The following is a 19,464-nucleotide window of genomic DNA, read 5'->3' on the forward strand; positions in this document are numbered from 1 at the left end:
ACCGAGACCACTTCTGATGAGACTTCGGTAGATAGATCCGCTGAAAGTCTCAGGTCCTGTGTCAGGCCTTTGCTGGATTTCTGTCCTGTTTCTTCAGGACATGACTTTCAGATACTGTTCACCTGCTGTCGATAACATTTTATGCATGTCACTTCATCTTTTGCTCCCACTTGTCCAGTTTCTTCAAATTTTTATGAACACACTGGACACCATGCCAAGACAGACCAAACTTTTTGCCTAGTAGCTCTTTGTTATTTTAAAAATACTGTCTTTTGTATTTTTTGTAGACTCTACAGAAGAAATGGGAATCAAATGATGTGTAACATGCTGCCAGTAGCAAAGTTAATAAAGACACAATGAAAAGTTGGCCCCTTCAGAAAGCCTGGAGAACTTTTGCTCAAGATGGCAAGAAAGTCTGGCACCTGAAAGCAAAATGTAAAAAATATAAAGAAATAATGGATGGCTCAAGAGTTTTGCACAGTACTGTACCGTTTGTAAAAAAAATTATCCTATTTTAGAGGAAAGATTAACACTTCTTTCAATAGATATTCCCCTTTCTTCTTCCTGATTGGTCCGTTTCATGCATGTTTGCCTGTTTGCATGCAGGCACGCTCACAACCACACAATAAAGAAGTGCGCCAAAGTAAACCCGTGGGGGGGACCAGCATGAAAACGCTCATAACAACAACTCTCATCAGACACTTTGACATTTGTTTTGTTATATAAATCTGCTGCGCCTGCTTTTGTTTGGTAACGTACAAATACGTCAGGTAGAGGTGGGTGTACACCAACTCATTTTCAGTTAATCATTTGTGCCTCTTTCCAGGAACAGAGGACTTCATTTTCAGTTGTTCCAATAACAGAAGATCCTTCACAAAGTTCAATCATTTGAAGTAATATTTTACACTGAAAAAAAAATCATGTTTACCTATATAGGCTGTCAGTGTGTGGAACTCACAAATAAGGCCAATTTTGCTTGGTGTATTTATTTGAAAAACACTGCCATGTTCATAATGATGGTGTTTGGTTGTGTACTAAAAAAAACAGTCAGAGTCTTGTGCTAAAAATTGCTAAAATATTCGTTGATTTTTAAAAGAAATATTCATAGAAATACAAAAGCACTGAACAGTCGTTTTTTTCTGACAAAGCTGGCAGAAAATTTACTCAATCAGGTATTATGTTTGCTGCAAAATGTATTCGAACCAGCTCTGATATTTTTTTTCATATGCTACAACTAAACACAACAAGTAGGAGTGTACTGCTTTATGTTTAAGGAGCAGTTCACATCCCTCTCACACTGGGTCTGACTGCCTGCCTGCAGTATGTAAGAGCAGACAGAGAAGCAGGTGTGGAGCACTGATGCCTTTTCTCCTTTCACTGTGAAGACTCGAGAGTGTTTCGGTGCTGGAGAGATAAAAACCTTCTCTAAAGTGCAGAGAGCGAGAGAGAGAGAGAGCAGAGTGGACTGACTGAGCAGAAGGTAGGGGGCCGTGCTGATAGCCAACTCTCGAGAACACACACGTGCACTCTCACACATACATAAAATCAATCTCCCATCGACCACACTCTCGAACCCCAGTCACCTCACCCACACGCGCATGCTCTCCACTTTTTTCTGCATTACTTGTTGCACTCCATCAAGAAGAAAAAAGAAGTGTGGGGGGAGGGAAGTAAAGAAGAATGAAAACTCCATGTTCCACTAGAGTGGCCACACAAGATGAGTTCTGCAGCACTTCTGTGTCTCTCTCTGGGAAAGGGAGTGTATTTACCACTCTGCTCTGATTCAATATTAGGACAGTAGACGTGGTGCACGTTCCCTAGCTGACTGTAGAACGTGCGCAAACACACAAACGTACGCACACACAGTTCCCCAAATGTCTCTTGTCTCTCTCTAAACCAGAAAGTGTCTGAGCTTGCCGTTTCTCTCTGTCTCCCTCTCTGAGGTTTTCCTTTTCTTAACTGACCACTTTATTTTTCTTTCTTTTTTTTTTTTATCACCTCGTGTTGTTATCAGGCACTCCTGCGGGGCCAATTTAAACGCGGCCTCTCCTTTTAATTTCGATAATATCTGAAGCCATTATGTGCTCACCGCCTGCCTGCTTGACTGCCGGAAATGTAACCCCACCGATCCCAAATCATCCATCTAGAACAAAAGAAAGATAATGAAGAAGCTGGGTCGGAGATGGTCTGAACCATTAAGGGGCAGGTTATGCGAATATCAGAGTGGAGCAGTGGAGGGAAACTAAGTGCCTGCACCTCAACAACGAATGGGTCATTTTGTCCTGCCCTCAGGAGGGAACTTACACCATTTTCTTGGAACTAAAATGTCATAATAGCCAGTTCAGTTTTATGAGTGAGGTGCTAAATGGACATGTTTTAAGGGGAATTTTCTTTTCACTACCGAGTGAAACTGAGCTAAGGTGAACTGTGCAATGGGAATAGTGGGAGGACACGGGCATCTGTCAAAGTCTAGGTTGTAAACAAGCCACCTTATTTGGTGTTCAAAGCTGTGACCGTAGCTAAAGTGCCTGTAAAAACCTCTTGAAAGTCGAAGCACAATATGTCAGTAATTAACTGGAGAACAGCACTGTGATGTCAGCAGCAGTGAAGTAGGAAGTAAGCACCCGAAAGCCGACATTTGGAGGTGTCAGCATCCTGCAGATGTCAGGGACTTGCTGGTTACAGCTTCCTCCTGTTTGCAACAAAACATACCCCAAGCTCCAAAGTTGTACTTGGTGGTAACAAAATGCTCCCATGTAATGTAACTCCCATCCTTTAAAAAAAAACCCCATAAGGGGCATAATCTGTGAGAGAAATAAAAACTTCTTTTGTGGCTTTCCTCCTGAGTGCCAGATAAGACTTGATTTGAATTGAACATGACGGCTTCACACAACGGTAGCCAATTCACTTACCCCGATGAAAACCCGCCATTCAAATCGAAAGAGTCAAACGAGGCTTCGCACAAAAGCACCAATTCAGCTGCCCGTATTTTCTTAAAGTTAAAAGCTTTCTCATTCCCTCACCTTTCTACCGCTCTTCCTCCTTCCCTCCTTTGCCTCTCTCTTCCTCCGTCAGCACTGACAACTCCATAATCTCAGCCAACTGGCCCGTCCAAGCCCTCTGTAGGGGCTGAATTTATTGAGAGCAGAGTGAGAATCAGAACCTGTCACCTGGCTTGCGCTGACCTCCTAACATGCACGCTCTCTTCCTCTTTCACACTCACAGCGTATACCGTACCTGCTGTATGTGTGCGCACCTTCTAAGTGCAAACATCCTTGAATTCATTCAAACACACAAGCACACAAATATGAATATTGATGAATGTTAGACTGTTGCTTACTCCTTGGCTGACCCTTTCATCCCACAGTAAAACACTTCTTTTAATTCTCTAGCCGTCTGCCCTTCTCAATTCTGTCTATAAGACATATGTGGGAGCTTTTAACTAGGATGTTGCAATAAATGCAAAAGTAAATAAACCGACCAGATGTTAGCTAGCTGTGTGGTTGGTCTACACTCACTCGACAGTGACTGCTTTCACTGCCAAACAAAATATGTTGCACGGGTAAGAAAGAAGGATGAATTTAAAAGATTGCTTTCTGATTTTCAAAGCTATTCATGTGTCACTCGGGACAAAACCAAATATTGTGAGTTTAAGATAATAAAAGCACTGATAACCTGCTGTTTAAGCTTTAAGGTCACCTTCATCAGTACCTGGCAGCTTGTTTAAAACATAGATTCCCAGGGTTGGTTCTCTCAGTTCTCAACGTTTCTACCAATCAGAAGATTGTCAGAAAAATATAGCATCAGAAAATAGCAAATTTGTCGATTTTCAACAGAACTGTAAACTCTGCTTTAAGTATACAATAATGGAACTGTAAATCAAACCATGTTGAATGGGTCTTGGTGGAAGCTGGAGTTAATTAAATGAGTCATTTTTACTTTTGCATTGATTAAACTGATCACACCATAAATCACAGTGACACCAGTTGTGTTACAGAAGCACAAGTACATAACGTAGGAAGGCTAGCGCTAAGGATGCCATCCGCTGATTAAACACTACACACCTGTCTCCTTCAGATTCAGTGACTGCATGAAAATGCTGACATAAATCAGGCTTTGCCATTAGTAATAATCACATTGGGCTCTCAGAATCACAGCCAACAGAGGAATGAAAAGGAAATTCCTTCCAGATGTGACGGGATAAGAGAGGAAGTCTGCTCTGGTGGCCAGCATGTAGTTATTACCAGCAATACTATCATTAGCATAATCATTACTATTATTTTTTACTTTATTTTTTTCCTTGTGACTGCCTGCTGTTTTGCTAAGGCCAATTATGGTGCTTCTGATGGCCTTAACCCTCCATAAACCATCATTAAACCACTTATACTACTACTTTCTCCCTCTGGTTTTAATCTTCTCTCGTAATCTGTTCACTCGTTCAATCACTAAAGTACTCTCTTACGTGCTCTTGTGTCGCACTCCCTGTCTTAATGTCTCGTTGCTCTTTCCTCTTAACATTATACCCTCCCTTTTTAAATGCTATTTTTCCCTTTCCTCCGCTGTACCCTGTGTTCCTCCTGTCCTCTCTCTGTCCTTTCTATCGCTTTATTTCCACTCTGCCAGTAGCGGGCCGCCACCAAGCTTGTTATTAGTGCCAGGTTCGAGCCTGCACTGTAATCAGACCCCTGGAATTAGCAGTAGGCCCACACTGGCAGAAAAGGCACGACGCTGACAAAACACTATAGTTATCATTGAGGCTGCTGCAATGTTGCAGCTTTGGCAGGAATCTGCTCCTTAGAGCCATGGATTTTGATGGGCTTTGCTAAAGAGAAGCAATGAGAGGTACAGCAGGAGTATTGGCGCCCACTGGGGTTAGGGATAAAATACACACTGGATGGCTACCAATGGGAGCAGTAAGTGGCACACTTTTTTGTTTGTGAGGGTGCAGGTGGCGCTTAAGCCCTGGGAGCACAGCCATTTTGGAAAGACAATAGAATGGATGTAATGGGGACGTGTTTTATTATTGTGGGATAAAGATAGGATGGCAAAGCACGTTGTATTAGGACAGGGTGTAATAGAAATCCATTTACTTGACAATAACAAGCAATTTAGTGTCACTCAGAGACTTGCAGCTTTGTGTTTGTCAAATTAAGTGGCCGTGCTCGTCCTCTGGTGCAAACGTCAGAACATCACAAGTGCCGTTTCTGTCATTTGAACCAAAAATTCCAATCACATTCGCCATGCTTTAAGATGCTAATTCACCTATGCTTGCCCACTTTCACCCTCATCTCTCATTGTGATGTACTGGAGAGTGTCAGTCTCAAATTGTTCAGTCCAAGAATTTGGATGTTTGGGGATCTTTTAAAAGGTACAGTTCATGTGTATGTTAAAGACAAAACTTCAGAGAAAGCTATCGACCTCATTTACAAATTTAGTGGTTTGTGGAGATCTCATAAATACATCAGATCAACAGTCAAACCTGCCCAAACTATTTTCTTCTGCAAAGTTGCATGACCATACCAAGAATTGAAATGTCAAAGGTCAAACTGACTTCTTTTCATCCCCGTTTCTACAGGTAATTAAAGCTTACAATCACAGCCTTAAAATCTTCAGACAAGATGAGACAGAAAAAGCAGATCGTTGCACAAATGTCAGAGGGATTTCTGAAAATGAGTTACTTTGCAGAAAAAGCACAAGGAATTATCTCAGATCAATCTCCATTTGTTTGAGAGAGAACACTTTTCAGACTCAGACAGGGATCGGGGTGAATTTGTAAAATGGTTAATTTCTGCAGCTGTCTCCAGGAAGGGTTAGCAGATAGATTGATGGTTACTTACAGCAGGCTCCCTTGCTCAGCACCTTGATGCGTCGCTGTGCGTTGCACTGGGCTTTCTCCAGCTCGCATTCATTGGTGTAGGTGGACGAATCTGAGCCGCACACAGGCGCCACAAAGGACGGGCAGTCCACCTTCTTGCAAACACACTCACCCTTGGACGGGTCATTTGGGTTGCGCTCGCAAACGGCGCCAAAGCCACACAGCATCCCTCTGCAGCCTGCCAGAGAGAACGACAAAGAGAAGAAGCTGTTAGGATATTTCATATGGACTCCAAATGTGAAAATACATTTTCAGTCGAGTTAATACTGAAACACCCAACACCTAATGCACAGTTCAATTAAGCACTTTTAACAGAAGCCTGTATTTAAAAGCATCAGAGTACAAAGATAAGTTTCTAGCATTTTAAGAAAATTCTATGATGCTTTCCCACAAAGTTCAAACTAAATCCTGGTAAAGGAAACAATTATTTGCAAACCATCTTAACCTTAAAGAGAGCTCTGAAGGTGAAACCATTCAGAGTTTAGGGAAGACCTTTTAAAAAGCATGACAAAGTGTAATGGCATTGAAGCGTACCAGAACAACACTTTGACACTTTTGGGAAAATAGAATATTTGCAGTTTACATATCCTGGTTATTTCATATTAATATTTTCACTTTTTTTGATCTAATGATTGCTAAAATGCTAAATTAGAGCCCATTTGAACTAAGTTAGCGGTCAAAAGTCGTCATACTGATATCTATCTGTGCTGACTGATTCACAACATCAAACCATGTATGGGAAACGTAAGAAAAGTTGCAGGTAGCTGCCAACGCAGAGCGATTTTTCTTGGTTTTAAACAGCAGCTAATGGAGACAAGTTTAAAAAGGCTGAAAAGGCTTTTATGAACTATTCATGCAGTCCAACATTTGCCAGCGCAGTTATAGTTGACTATTGTATGTAATGTATAAAAACTTGCCAAAATAAAACCACTCATTACATAAACCAGCCAGCACAAACTCAACGGCGCGCTACAAAGAGGTAGGAGAAACATTCTCCAAACGCTGAATGACAGCGAGCTAATGAAACGCTGCAGGTTCGACCGCGCAGGGATAATGTTTGTGGTCGATCTAATTACGGTTGGGCTCACATCTCCCACCCACTTCAATAACGTTATAACAGCAGAAATAAAAAAGATCATCAAAACACTAACATACTGGGCAACTAGAGAAATAATAGCAATAGTGCGCGGTGATGATTTGGGTCTGTCCGGTTTTCATCAGCAGAGTGAACGGTTACAGCACTTTCTCACTGCTATACTGTGATGCAGTTCATTTCATTTTTCCACAACTTGCAGACTTACATAACAGTGTGGGATTCCCATCGTTTTATATGAAATATTATCAAAGGATTATACATACCAGCATGGTAAATATCTATGTAGGTAACCTAATAATATAACAACTATGCGTATGGAAATGGACTACTGCATCAGTAGATCTGTTGTAAACATGCCATGTGTTAAAAGTTGGCTTATTACATTCCAGGCTTTTAACAGTTGATTTCATTACTCATTCTGCTTATAATCACTAAGATAATGCATCATCCATTAAAAAAAAAAAAGACTACCAAGCAACAAGGTCAGCCAAACATCCTCATTAATGTAAATAAATCCTATGCTGGATATTATTGCCAGAAATTTCTCAGCTATGTTAGCAGCTCTCTGAGAAAGCTCTCAGAACTTTAGTCAGTACTGGCCCTGATGTTGTTCACGTCCAATTAAATTGTTTTTTCTCGTACTAATTCTTCGAGAACTTTTTATGAGTTAATGCAGATGAAGTTTATGTTTTAACACCAGGCAAATTTGTCTCAATACGGATTAGCTACTGGCATATTTGTAGAAACACAGTTCAGCAACACGAAAGCATCGAGGATTAAATGTGATCGTGGCGTAAAGCAAACATATGCTCTCGATTCGTTCGGGGAGACTGTGCCCACCCGTGCAGAGCGAGTGCAGTATGTACATTTGCTGATTTTGAAGAAGTTTCAATGTTAGAATTTTTCCCCTCAATAAAGTCAGCAACAACATTAAAATCAATCGAGAGGCAGAAGGCTGATACCCACAGTCTTGTGGACAGCTGATTTTCAAAACCTCTGTGAGAAGACTGCAGTCTTTTTGAAACATGAATGATCCACCATCCAGGAAAACACACATGGGGTGGGGGCAACACGGAGACAAACCAAGGTTAGCCACACACTTCAAGGTCTCGCAAGTCAGGCAGCAACGGTAAGACTTTGATCCTCAACCTCCCACTGACACCTCAGCTTTGATCAAATGTGAAGCAGCAAACTGTAAACTTTGTCAGAGGCCGCTGGATTCGCAAAGCAAACAGCAGACACGCACGTGGATACGTGGTCGTGTTATGTGTACACAACATCAACTTAGAGAGTAATTGACCCGTATTATGGCAGCTACAGCTGCTGTGGCTCTGTGCCCACTTAGAGGACTGTTGGGCATCCAGCTGGCGTGACGTCCTTGCCTCAGCACCAGGAGGGGGGTGGGGTGGGGGGCATTAAGAGAGATGGCAAACTCTCACAGGTAACCAACCGGATTGAAAATTGATGGACGAATGCACATAAAAATCCAAAATCCACTCTGAAAAAAAGTCTACTTGGTTAGATAGGCGAGCCGCCAGTGTCACCGCTGAGTATATACATGTCACACACTCACACACACATGCACCCGCAGATAACTATTTCTTATCACTGGCTCCCAGGCTAGGACTAAACGAAAGGCGGCATGTCCGCTTGGGCTCACTGGCAGGTGGCTTTTTGTGGTACTAGAGAGACAGAGAGTCAGATAGGCAGACACACAAACGCACACACGCACGCACACACAAACTCTATGTGTGCAGCACAGACAACTGGTCCAGCATCTGCCCAAGGCATCTCATTCTGTCTCTCTCCCCACACCAAAGTACATTGTGTGAACGCGTGTATATGTGTGCATGTGTGAGCGCGCAGAGTGACAGGCGAGGAGGCTGTTTTTGACTGGCCCACTGTTCCCCGTGGGGGAGCGCCTGACAGCTACCTGAGCTCACTCTCTCTACCGGGAGGGGGGGGGGAGCGAGTGTGCGTGTGTGTGTAAAGCCATCCATGAGTGCATCTGTATTTTTGACAGGGTGTGTGTTGGAGAGGTGTAGGCATTAGGTGTCTGTCTCCCTCTTTCTGGCTCTCTCACTCGCACGTACGCGTACATGTGGCCAGCTGCTAGCATGAAGGCATTGTCATGACTGGCCCGCTGCTCTGCCGTCACTTCTCACCACACACCCTGTGCTCCTCCGTGTGTTTGTCTACGTGGGTGTCAGTGTGTGGCTCCGAGGCAAAACCATGCGAGCAGAGTGACAAGAGGTGAAATTCAATCGAGCTGTGTCAGATGTGTACAAGAGAGAGGAAGGTTGTCTGAGAGTATGACAGGGGGAGCGGAAAAAAACAAAACCCACCAGAGACCGAGATACCGGGTCGACAAAAAAGATCTCTCTATGATCTAAATGTATCAGCTGTGTTACAATATAGCTAACACTGGTATCATATGGTAAAAATATAAATAAAATGTTTTACTTATTTTTATTCTAAAAATACATAATAATCAGTTACAGTAAAAACATTTAAATGATTTAAAAAAAATCATGAAGTCAGTGTAAGGAGATCTGTTCTGCGATGCTTTCCTATAAGAAACTCTCACCGTAGCCTCAAGCTTAGCTCGCTGACAAAAGACTGACACTGGAGCTGAGGCCTCTGTCAAAACAGAGATACTAGCGCAGGCTCTGGAATGAGTGTAAAAGCTGCACGGTTATGTACTGGGAGCTGTTCCCTGGGAAAAATTGTCCCAGCACCTCATAACAGATACGTTTGACACTTCCAATTTCTTTAGCACAAAAGACAAACAAAATCCCTTGGCAGTTAATATGAACAGCATTATCTGCCACGGCTGAAAACAAAAACACCACGAACAAAAACTTCGCCAACATCATATTCCCACTGTGCCGCCCTCGACCTAGTTTGACTGGCGGGTGATCTATAGTAGTGCAGACACGATAGGAAGAAGCGAATGCAATCATCTACCAGAAGGCGATGTAAAACTCTCTCTCCTGGAAGCACACACAGAAGCAAAGTGTTTGGAGTGCTCCTACTATATGTGGGTGCTAAATGAACAGTTTTCACATCGTCATGAGCTCACGCATGACTTGCACAGGTTTAACAAAGCCCAGTAACTTTCCGACTTTGCGTCTCACACATAACTACTTTGTTTTTCTGTATTACTGAAACATCAGGTGAAAGGAAGAGGATGCTGGGGTCAGGGTGAGTTGGTCTGAACTCGAACTTTATTCAATTAATGCTTACAACCAAACATTTTTCTAACTTCCAGATCTCTATGTGTCCTGTCACCGCTGCCACAGCGGTGTCTCTCAGCTCATTTCTAACAATTCAAATGAGCCAATAAAGATCAGTGATTTTAAAGATGGATTATTTATTAGACTGCACTGATTTTTTGGTGTTGATTGTGCCTCACAATATAAAAAATTGAGCAAAGTGCTCCAGCATTAACAGGGTGTTACTCTCATTAATGTTAGAAACTCTGATAAAGCCGCTTACTGCAAGAACAACAAAGCTGTGACACTGACTAACAGGTCGAGTAGTGAATCCATGTCATGTGTAGGCCGACAGCAAAGCCTGCTCTGGCGGTAAAATGTTTATTTGTAATTAATAAGGAATGGACTGCTGGTACTAAACACCAAAAGAATCACTAAGGCTATGTTTTGTTTTGCTTTTGGGTAATAACTGTAATATGAAATAGAAAATGCTGTAACATTTTGCACCTAGCTGCACTGGTTCCAGCTTTCAGACTTGGTCAACAACCCTCTAGAGCTGTTTTAAGTGCCGGGGAAGGTGCATGCTTTTGTGTACAAAATTGCAAAAGCCCACTCAGGCTTATGCCATTTTCACTATAAATGTAAGCTTTTTGATTCTTGGTGCAAATGTCTTTGTGAGTGCAATGAGTGTGAATATGTGTATGTGCGAATGCTCAGTGGTCCATGTAAGTGTGTAAGGTAATCTCCCTTCAAGCCCCGCAGCGTTAAAAGCTTCACTTCCATGCTGTTTTCTTTGCTACCGGAGGCAAGGGGAAGAAAATCCCATTGGGAAGAAAAGACAGCATGTCCAGTTTGTGACTGTCGAGGCAAGCGTCTAGTCCAGGTAACATGTCATCCCTGCGTTTGGACGACTCACCCATTAAATGTGACACGGTGTCAGAGATTTAAGGGGGGGCTCTCAGCGCCTATGAAAGGAAAATGACGGTGCTGTTCTGATTAAAGCCACACTGGAAAAACGATGTGGTTTGTGATTTGAAAGAAAGTAATGCATGGTTCTCTGGTGGCAATTTTCCACATCTTCTATTGCCAGTTCTGCTGCTTTTGGATTTAGAATGGAACTAGGCTGTTGCACTTTGCAGTTCATTTCTTTTGTGGAGCAAAACACATATACACACACAGAGTGGTTTTTTAATCCAGTAAGTAACAAAAGCAGACCGTTTCAGGACAGCGAAGTATCAGAATTCGATCAGAATTTGATTGAATGCACGGTGGGATAAGGGATATACACCTCTTCATATGGTGTATTATCCGGGCAACATGTGTTAGAAGCTAGCTTTTCGACACAGATTCAGAGGAACACAGATTCAATAAACATGACGCAGAAGCAGCAAGTTCCCATCACTCTGAGACGCCGTCTACCCTGTGCTCTGTGAACAATATGTCCCGCAGCCTGTGTTTGTGGTGAAATGCTCTATCAGTTTCATTGTTTTGCTGCCTTGTTGCATCTACCTCAAACAAAGCAAAAGGAGGGGTGCAGAAATGGACTGTTGTTGCGAGCATGAGCGTGCTCAGACCCAATAAGGCTTGACAGAAGCGCCTCAAAGTGGCTACTTTAGGGAAGGAATACACGTCTTTGCAGATCTGGTTTTGGCTCGGTCTGTCATACTTTTGAATTTCTTTACAGCGGTCTGGTCTGTTTCAGCGAGAGGGGAAAGAAGCAAGTGAGAGGGAAGGTAAAGGAAGGTGTGCATGAATAATTAACAATACTGAACTTTACATGGGTGACAAGAATAGCGGCTGGATAACCGGGACTGTTGAGGCCAGTGATGCACAAATGGCAAAAGTGCTGGATACCCCGCTCAGGTGAAGCCAGTCGTACGGTGATCAGATTAAATCTGCACACGGCGGCTTCGGCATTGACTAATGACCTAGTGACTGTCAGAAAATCAGGAACGGAAAGTTGATGGAGGGAGATACAGCTCAGTGGCATCGAAGCGACATCACATTAATGTTGAATGACTCTAAATTCATTACCCTCTAGCACTCCTAGGGGACATCTTCCACTTACTTCTTAATAAAGGCACCCTTTCTTTTCAGCTGACACTAAGTAATACAGATGTGCTCCCTGCCCGGGCGGCTTTTAACAGTCCCCTCTTTCCCTCTGTCTCCTTCTCTCTCCTCACCTCGGTAAGAGGGCTTTAGCCTCTCTATCAGTGTAGCTGTACCAGAAGACCTTTGCAGTGAGGGGACAGGTTGCTATGGCAACAGCTAGTGATGCAATCAGCACAAAGCGGCTTCTCTCATCAGGTTTTACTGGAAACTTTCCGTCATGCACACAGGTGGTTTACATATGCACAAATACGCACACGCACGCACGTGAAGCTGCCTCTGTATCAAATTCCCTGCAGTGCTTTTTAAAAATAACTGTTAGGTCTCACTGCACTAATTACACATCACTCCTCTCCAAATCGATGCTCTGGGGTGAAAATCTAATTTTGAAAATCAAATTCTCGTGCAGGCTGCGTGCAGCTCTGAGGCTATAGGTGCTTTGCATAGGTCTGGGGGAAAAAAAGCAATAGATGGGTGGAGTATTTGTTAATAGTTTCCTTCTCTGCGCCTGACGCTATACAGAGCCTAGAGTCCCAAAGTGTCATTGCAGAATAGAAACATGAAGAAACATAAAGGTGGCCGGCAGCTGTAAAATATCTGGGGGTAAAAACTGACCCTACACTGCTTCTATTGATCTCTGGTTAGCGGTCCTCGGGGACCAATGGAGTCAATTATCGATCTCGCTGCAATCTTACAACACCCAGCGTGAATGAAGAAAACGCCTGCTCACAATGGAACACCCCACCTCACCAGCTCAATATGAGAAATTGCTTCTTTAAACCAGTTAAATGAGAAGAGAGAAAAAGGCGCGAAGGAGGGAAAGAAAGGAGACACTTTCAAAGGATTTTCAGAAAGAAAAAAAACTTTTTCTCACGTTCTGCTTTTCCAGTGCTGTTCTTATCAGGGCAACAGCACAATGAACAAACTGAAGAAAAGAAAAACTGTAAAGAGCTATTCGTTTACTGCATTTTCTCCTCGCCTTTGGCTGCAGTTCTCTGCTTGAAGATGGAGAGTTTTGAGTGTGTGAGCATGTCTTTGTGTGCGGGGTGTGTGCGTGCGTGTGTGCGATGGCTGGTACAGTATAGTATTTTCTCCTTCTCTCACATAAAAGGGGCAATCAATTTCCTTCTCCTCCTGCTTCCTGAATGCAACACACAGGCTCGCATAGCTGAGCGCCTGGGCCATGACCTGGCTAACATGCAGGATGAACTTATTTACCAAACTCCACAGACCAAGGCGTGCCAGAAAATGAGAGATAAAACTGAAGACAGAGGAGGTAGGGGCTGAGGGGAGGGAGGGACAGGTTTTATTAGAAGAAATACTGTATGAGATGAAGAAACAGAAGGGTAGGGAGGTTAAAGAGAAATATGAGAGGCAGATGGAAAACCACTACAATGTGATTCCCTCCCATCTTCTACACGAGCAACCTGCAGTCCTGTAAGTCTAAAAAACAAACCCTCACCTGCTGCAAATAATCTGAAGGCGGCAACATGCATAATTAATGCTTTAACTTCATTTCCTCTAGGTTTTTATTAGAAAAAGGGAATAAAAGAAAGCTCTGAACTTCTGTGTCTATAAAACAGCACTGTTAGCTGTGTTCATTGCTCTTACTTGTATCTCCGGTAAAAATCAGTAGGTCAAAATTTGAATATATGGCACCTTCACTCGTTAGAGGAGATCTGCATTTTTAAAAGTAATCAAACAGTCTCTAAGAGTCGCTCATTTTTCCCCGCTGGCTTTGTTGCTCAGTCACCTCGACTACTACTGTTGTTACAGTAGTGTTCTGAGATTTTGTCAATGCTATTTCTAGCCTCCCTTGGCTATGGTTACTTTTTTAATTTTAATGATGTCCCACTGGCATAAACAAACCATACAAAAGCTACAGTGAGCACACACAAAAGGGTTTTTTTTTTTGTTTTAGTTTGTGGAAAGTTCAGTTTCACTGTAAGCTTGCCAGCAGCTTTATAGCTGGAGACAGGAAGTGGGGTGAAGTATTTAAAGCTTTTGTGATGCCTCACAATTGTACTAAGTGCTTATTTTAACTAAAACATTCATCTCTGTGTGTGAACCTAAGAAAGGTGGTTTGTGCACAAACTGTTTTATGTGTGTGATTTTGGACCGCAACATTTTGGCTGCTGCCCTGTTGTTAAGGGAGCACAAGAAACGGGGAAGCGCTAAGTCATCTGCTAAGGCTACTAAGCTTCGTTAGCAAAGTGCATTAGTGCTAAGTAGCATATTAATAAAATACTAAATTTTCACTCACCAAATTGAAGCAAATGTTTCTATAATACCTCATAGCAGACCAAATTATTTGTCAGATAATTCTTTTTTTTTTAATGTAGTTTAAAAAGGCACCAATGAGGTAAACACAATCACGAGCTCCACTTCACCGACTAGCGGAGATGAAGCCTAGCAGCCTACAGCTGCCAGTGTCTGCACATCTGTTATTCAAAGTGGACACATACTTAAAGTTAAGCGTTTACATGTCTAAATGAATGAGTTATAAACTCACCTACAGTTGTCATGATGGGGAGAAGCAGCTCAAGAGACTATATTTCTTCATTTAAAATGTTCTTTTCGTCACATTTTAACAGAGAAGTCTATGGGCACTGATTTACTTTTGGAATCAGCCTCGAGACACAATTTAGAGGAACTGCAGGTGTTGGCAGTACTACATTAGTGTAACTTTTCAGCCCCATTAGATAGCGAGATAACATTAGATAACTTGTTGTCACTGACCTTAGACCATCTTTTGGTTGTTTATAGAAGACTCGACATGACAGGGTTGTTGATATTCATACCAAAACCTTACTTGTGCTAAAAAAATGTCATAATATTATCCATCTCGTAAGATTTCTCTCCTTTGCATTCACTGGCATCACCTCAGTGTTTTTCTGTTCAGTTTTTTTGGCATTCAAACTATAGAGCAAATGGATTTTTCACACCTACTTGGGTGTGAGAAGTTATTTCAAACCCTGGAGCAGTTCTCTGTTTTGTTCACTTTGTTTGGCCATATGAGAACCAATGATTGCCAAAGCAATTAGACTGAGACCTTGTTGAGAGAGCTTTCAAAATATGTTTCAAAACCAACCCCAGAGCTGTGTATGGCGTGGAAGCACAATCAGCCTGCAATCCAACAGCTCTAATACAAAGCCTATTCATTATGGATTGTGCACAATGTGATTTATTGGGAATCTATAGATTTAGAAGACTGTGCTTTCCTGCACAAAAGTATGGATCAATACGGAGCTCAACAAGGGTTAATGATTAGTTACGGTTCACTTAAACATCTCCAGCACAATACACCAACAGCTGGTCATGTTTATCGTCATGCAGAGCACTACACATGCAATTTAGGATTTGAAATATCATGATATTCATCACCATCAACATACCCAAATGGCCAGTGGCCAAATCTTTCAAAAATGATCAGTCTTTTCCACTTTTTGTTGTTTTATTCATGCTATCCTTTAGGTCTCAGAATATAACAGGTGCTGCTTCTTCATAAATCAGCCCTGAAATATGACAGCTCTTGACAGCTTCGAACATCTGCCTAATCACGCTTGTTATGGGAGAAAAATACATGAAGGGTAAATGAGGAAAATCACTCGGTTGTTTGTCTTGATCAGGCAGGGACAAGAACGGGAAAAGACAGTGGGGACTAAAGTAGACAGAACAATGTAATGAGAATTAAACAGCAAAAGTCTTCAACTCATGTTGCACCTGTATAAGCCATACATCCTGAAAACAGCAAAATAGCGGATTGAATGTAGTAAAGTGGCAGCTAAGATAAGCTAATTGTGTTGCAAGGTGGTTTGTGTTTTCCTGATCAAACCGTTGGGCAGATGGGAGAGAAATTGACACTGCTATTCTTTTGAACCGCCAACTGGAGCATAAAAAGTGCATAAATTACTAAGACACCAATGACTTTAGTAGTGCTTCTCATAGTGAACTGGTCCAATCATTCCCTCCTTATCTTAGGAGACAGAGAGGAAGTACAACAGCAAACCCTATCTAAGATGTTCCCCTTTACAGACACCTTACCCCTGCTAGTAATGATCGTGCTTTGCTCAACCCAAGGTGCTTCACAGGAAATGCAACTCTACATCCCATCAGCTGTCTTGTTCTATTTAATGAGTCACATGGGGAAAGGAAACAAGCCGCGTGTTGGCACGAACAAACTTTTTCCCCGTCACACTGTTCCAGATTTTCAAATTCTCTCTCCGAGCTTTCTTCCACTTTATCAATAATAGAGGCGCTGGTGACAGAGCCCTATTCTGTCACCTCACATCTTCTCCACAAACTCAGCAGCAGCAGGCAGACAGAGATGCTCCCTGAGAACAGATTACAGCCAGTCTGCAATATACATGAAGAAAACCAGAATGGCTGCCAGCGAACCCCTCAATTCAATTATTCAGCTAAGCCAATATTATGAGGAGAGGAGACCTCTTTTGTTCACGTCTCAGAGCTCGTCACCCCAGCTCACCGTCACCTCCCAGACACCTGTACTGGACTCTCTTTTGAAAGACACTTGCGTTTCATATTGCATCCACAAAGAGCAAATTTTTTTTATGCTCGCTAATTGCACATAGTCATTCGAGGGGCGACTCACATCCACACAGCAAACGTCCACGCAGATGTGCTCGCCTAACCTTCTCCGTGCCTGTCTTTTCTCTCTCTTGTTCACACGCTCCACTCTCTTTCATTCCATCGCTCATCACTGTCATGCAGTGTTTCATCAGCGTTGCACTTGCTCTCGCTTCATACATTAAAAAGGAAAGTCGTGTGCACGAGGAGCCAACGCTGTCACTGTTGCCGCAGCATGGGGTTTCAGACACATTTGCACTACACACCCACTCCAAGTGTCCTGGAGAAAACTGGGCAGCAGTGACAACTTTGCAAGTCATAGCCCAAGCTCTGCATCTGATTAGCAAAGCGAGAGCAGCTCATCCTAAAGGTCACATTGCCAAAAATTAGGATTGGCTTAGCACAATTTAGAAGATACAATTACCTAAAAGTTTTACCCAGGATGTGGCCGCGATGAGAGGTAGAGTACAGATTTTGAGCTTTTCACACGACCAAAGGCCAGAACAAGAGTATCATGCTGTAGAGTGCTGTGCCTAACTAAAAGCTGTCAGGCTGCCTAAAACAACCAGTGAGCTCTTCTTCCTCACAGTAATGCAACTGACTGAGATGAATTAGTGTGATTTATTTGTTTTCTCTGTGAATAAAAAGCAGAAGGGTCCAAGCATTATGTGGATGCTGGGCATCATAACTTAATATAGCCTTTGGCTGGCGTTTTGCGCGTCTGTAAACAAAACCAAAGTGTGTGAAAAACACGTAAGTGCACAGGTTAACTTTGCCCTCCGTGTTAGACTCAATATGTTGGTATTTTAATCTAATAGAAGACGATTGCACACAAACTACAAATCAATATTAGGCTTTATGCTCTGCATCACATAATGCCCAGGATTGTGCTCACACGGGACAATTCCACAAACAGTGTTTTCCTTCATGTGGCGAAGCTGAAAGTGAGAGCGTGGAAAAAGTTTTCTTCTTGTCAAATGCTGTTTATTACGCTGACTGACACCGAACCTCGCTCGGGGTTTTGTGGAACTGTCTAATATTAATGTTCTGTGTGGTTGAAACGGTATCTGCTCTGCTACCATCCGGTCCCTTTAAGCCTTTATTTTTGGTGTCATGTCTTCTGTTTAGTAACAGTGCCTTATTGGGTTGTTTACTGTTACCCAGCATGCACATCTCTGGCAAAATGAAGGCAGTGAAGACAGATTGTGCTACATTTTCCAAGGTATTTAGGTCTCCGCAACCCAAAGGCTGAGCATATTTCATGCAAACATGATGGGCTATTAAGCATTAAAAAGCGACAAACCTTAATCCATTTTCAGTAACAAAGCTATAGGTGGTCACATTTAATGTGCTCCAAATGGGGAATAACAGCAAAGAGCCACAGAAACAAAAGACCGTTTCATTATTTATGTGCTATGGGGAAAAAATGTTACTTGAAAATCACATTCAAGGCTGCTTTCAAATACTGCTTGCATGCATGATTACTACCTGATTTCCTGCATTTCCCTCAACACCTGCACTGGTAATAAGAAGGAAATTGTGTTTTTCACTTCAAATTAACAAAAAATGAACTATTTGAAATCACCAAAGTTATTTTGCAATCACAGGGAATATAATAAAAGCAAGGAGAGTGAGATTTTTTTTTCCTTTTGTCAAACATTCATTTTCCAGCAAAATATAACCTTAAATTACTTGCTGAGTGTTAGCTGAAGGATTTTGGCATTTGGCGGTTTGAACATGTGACCATTTCAAGTCACTTCTTTGAAGTATCGAATCATACCACTACTTTTTTTCCCCTATATGGCCAGAATTCAATGTTACTGGTCGCTCTTGCCAGAGGCAATCAAGCCACCGGCAGCTTAATTTACAGTAAAGTGCAGGAGAGAAAACTGGGCCTTTATGCTGGTTCCCGCTACGGAGAAGAGAGGGTGCTCCATTTTTTTTTTTTTTTTTTTGTTACAGATTTTCTGGAGGGAGCCCAAGTCAGTGGCAGATGGCAGCAGGATGAGACTCAGAGACAACCTGGGGAGAGCTTGGAAGGAGAGCCAGGAAGCGGCAGCTCTCAAGTGCTGAGCTGGTCTGCACTGGATAAAAGGGAGGCGGCCTCTCTCCATATGCTCCTCATTGCTATGCCTGATCACAAAGAGGTGCTCATAGACTCATTGCCATTGTCACTGGAAGGAATTTGGGATAGTTGGAGAAGAAATAAACATTTTTTAGGCAAGACTGTATGGAACTCTGTTGAAAGCAGGAAACTGAGCCAATTAGCCATTTGCCAGTTGTTATTAGAGCCACCATATGGAAAAAAAAAGTGGAAAAATGAAAGGGAATCCTTCCTGAAGTCTTCATTTAGAAGCGCATTTGAGATCTGGGAGGTAAAGGACATTATCTGTCCCTGAAGAATGTAAAATAATATTTTTGAGGTCCCGAGCTGAAACGCTCACACAGGAAATATTGACCGATGTGCTTGCCCAATCATGAAAAAAGCTCTTAGACCAGCCGAACCACCATGGCCCTCTGGCCAATCAACAGCTTCTCGATGCTCTCCCACCTAAAGAAAGACTACATCATTCCCATCCACA

General features: G+C 42.5%; 1 protein-coding gene across 8 annotated transcripts in view; it reads right to left on the reverse strand.

Annotated features, from left to right (window-relative positions):
- The window catches only part of agrn (agrin), a 259,292-nt gene that overhangs the window by 109,733 nt on the left and 130,095 nt on the right, over positions 1-19,464 (reverse strand). For all 8 annotated transcript variants that reach the window (XM_063465477.1, XM_063465483.1, XM_063465481.1 and 5 more), the window contains one exon: positions 5,838-6,053. In XM_063465477.1, the coding sequence (XP_063321547.1) occupies positions 5,838-6,053 (216 nt within the window). The remainder of the gene's footprint in view (positions 1-5,837; positions 6,054-19,464) is intronic.

The sequence above is a fragment of the Pelmatolapia mariae genome, linkage group LG20, assembly GCF_036321145.2.
Source record: "Pelmatolapia mariae isolate MD_Pm_ZW linkage group LG20, Pm_UMD_F_2, whole genome shotgun sequence".
NCBI lineage: Eukaryota > Metazoa > Chordata > Actinopteri > Cichliformes > Cichlidae > Pelmatolapia > Pelmatolapia mariae.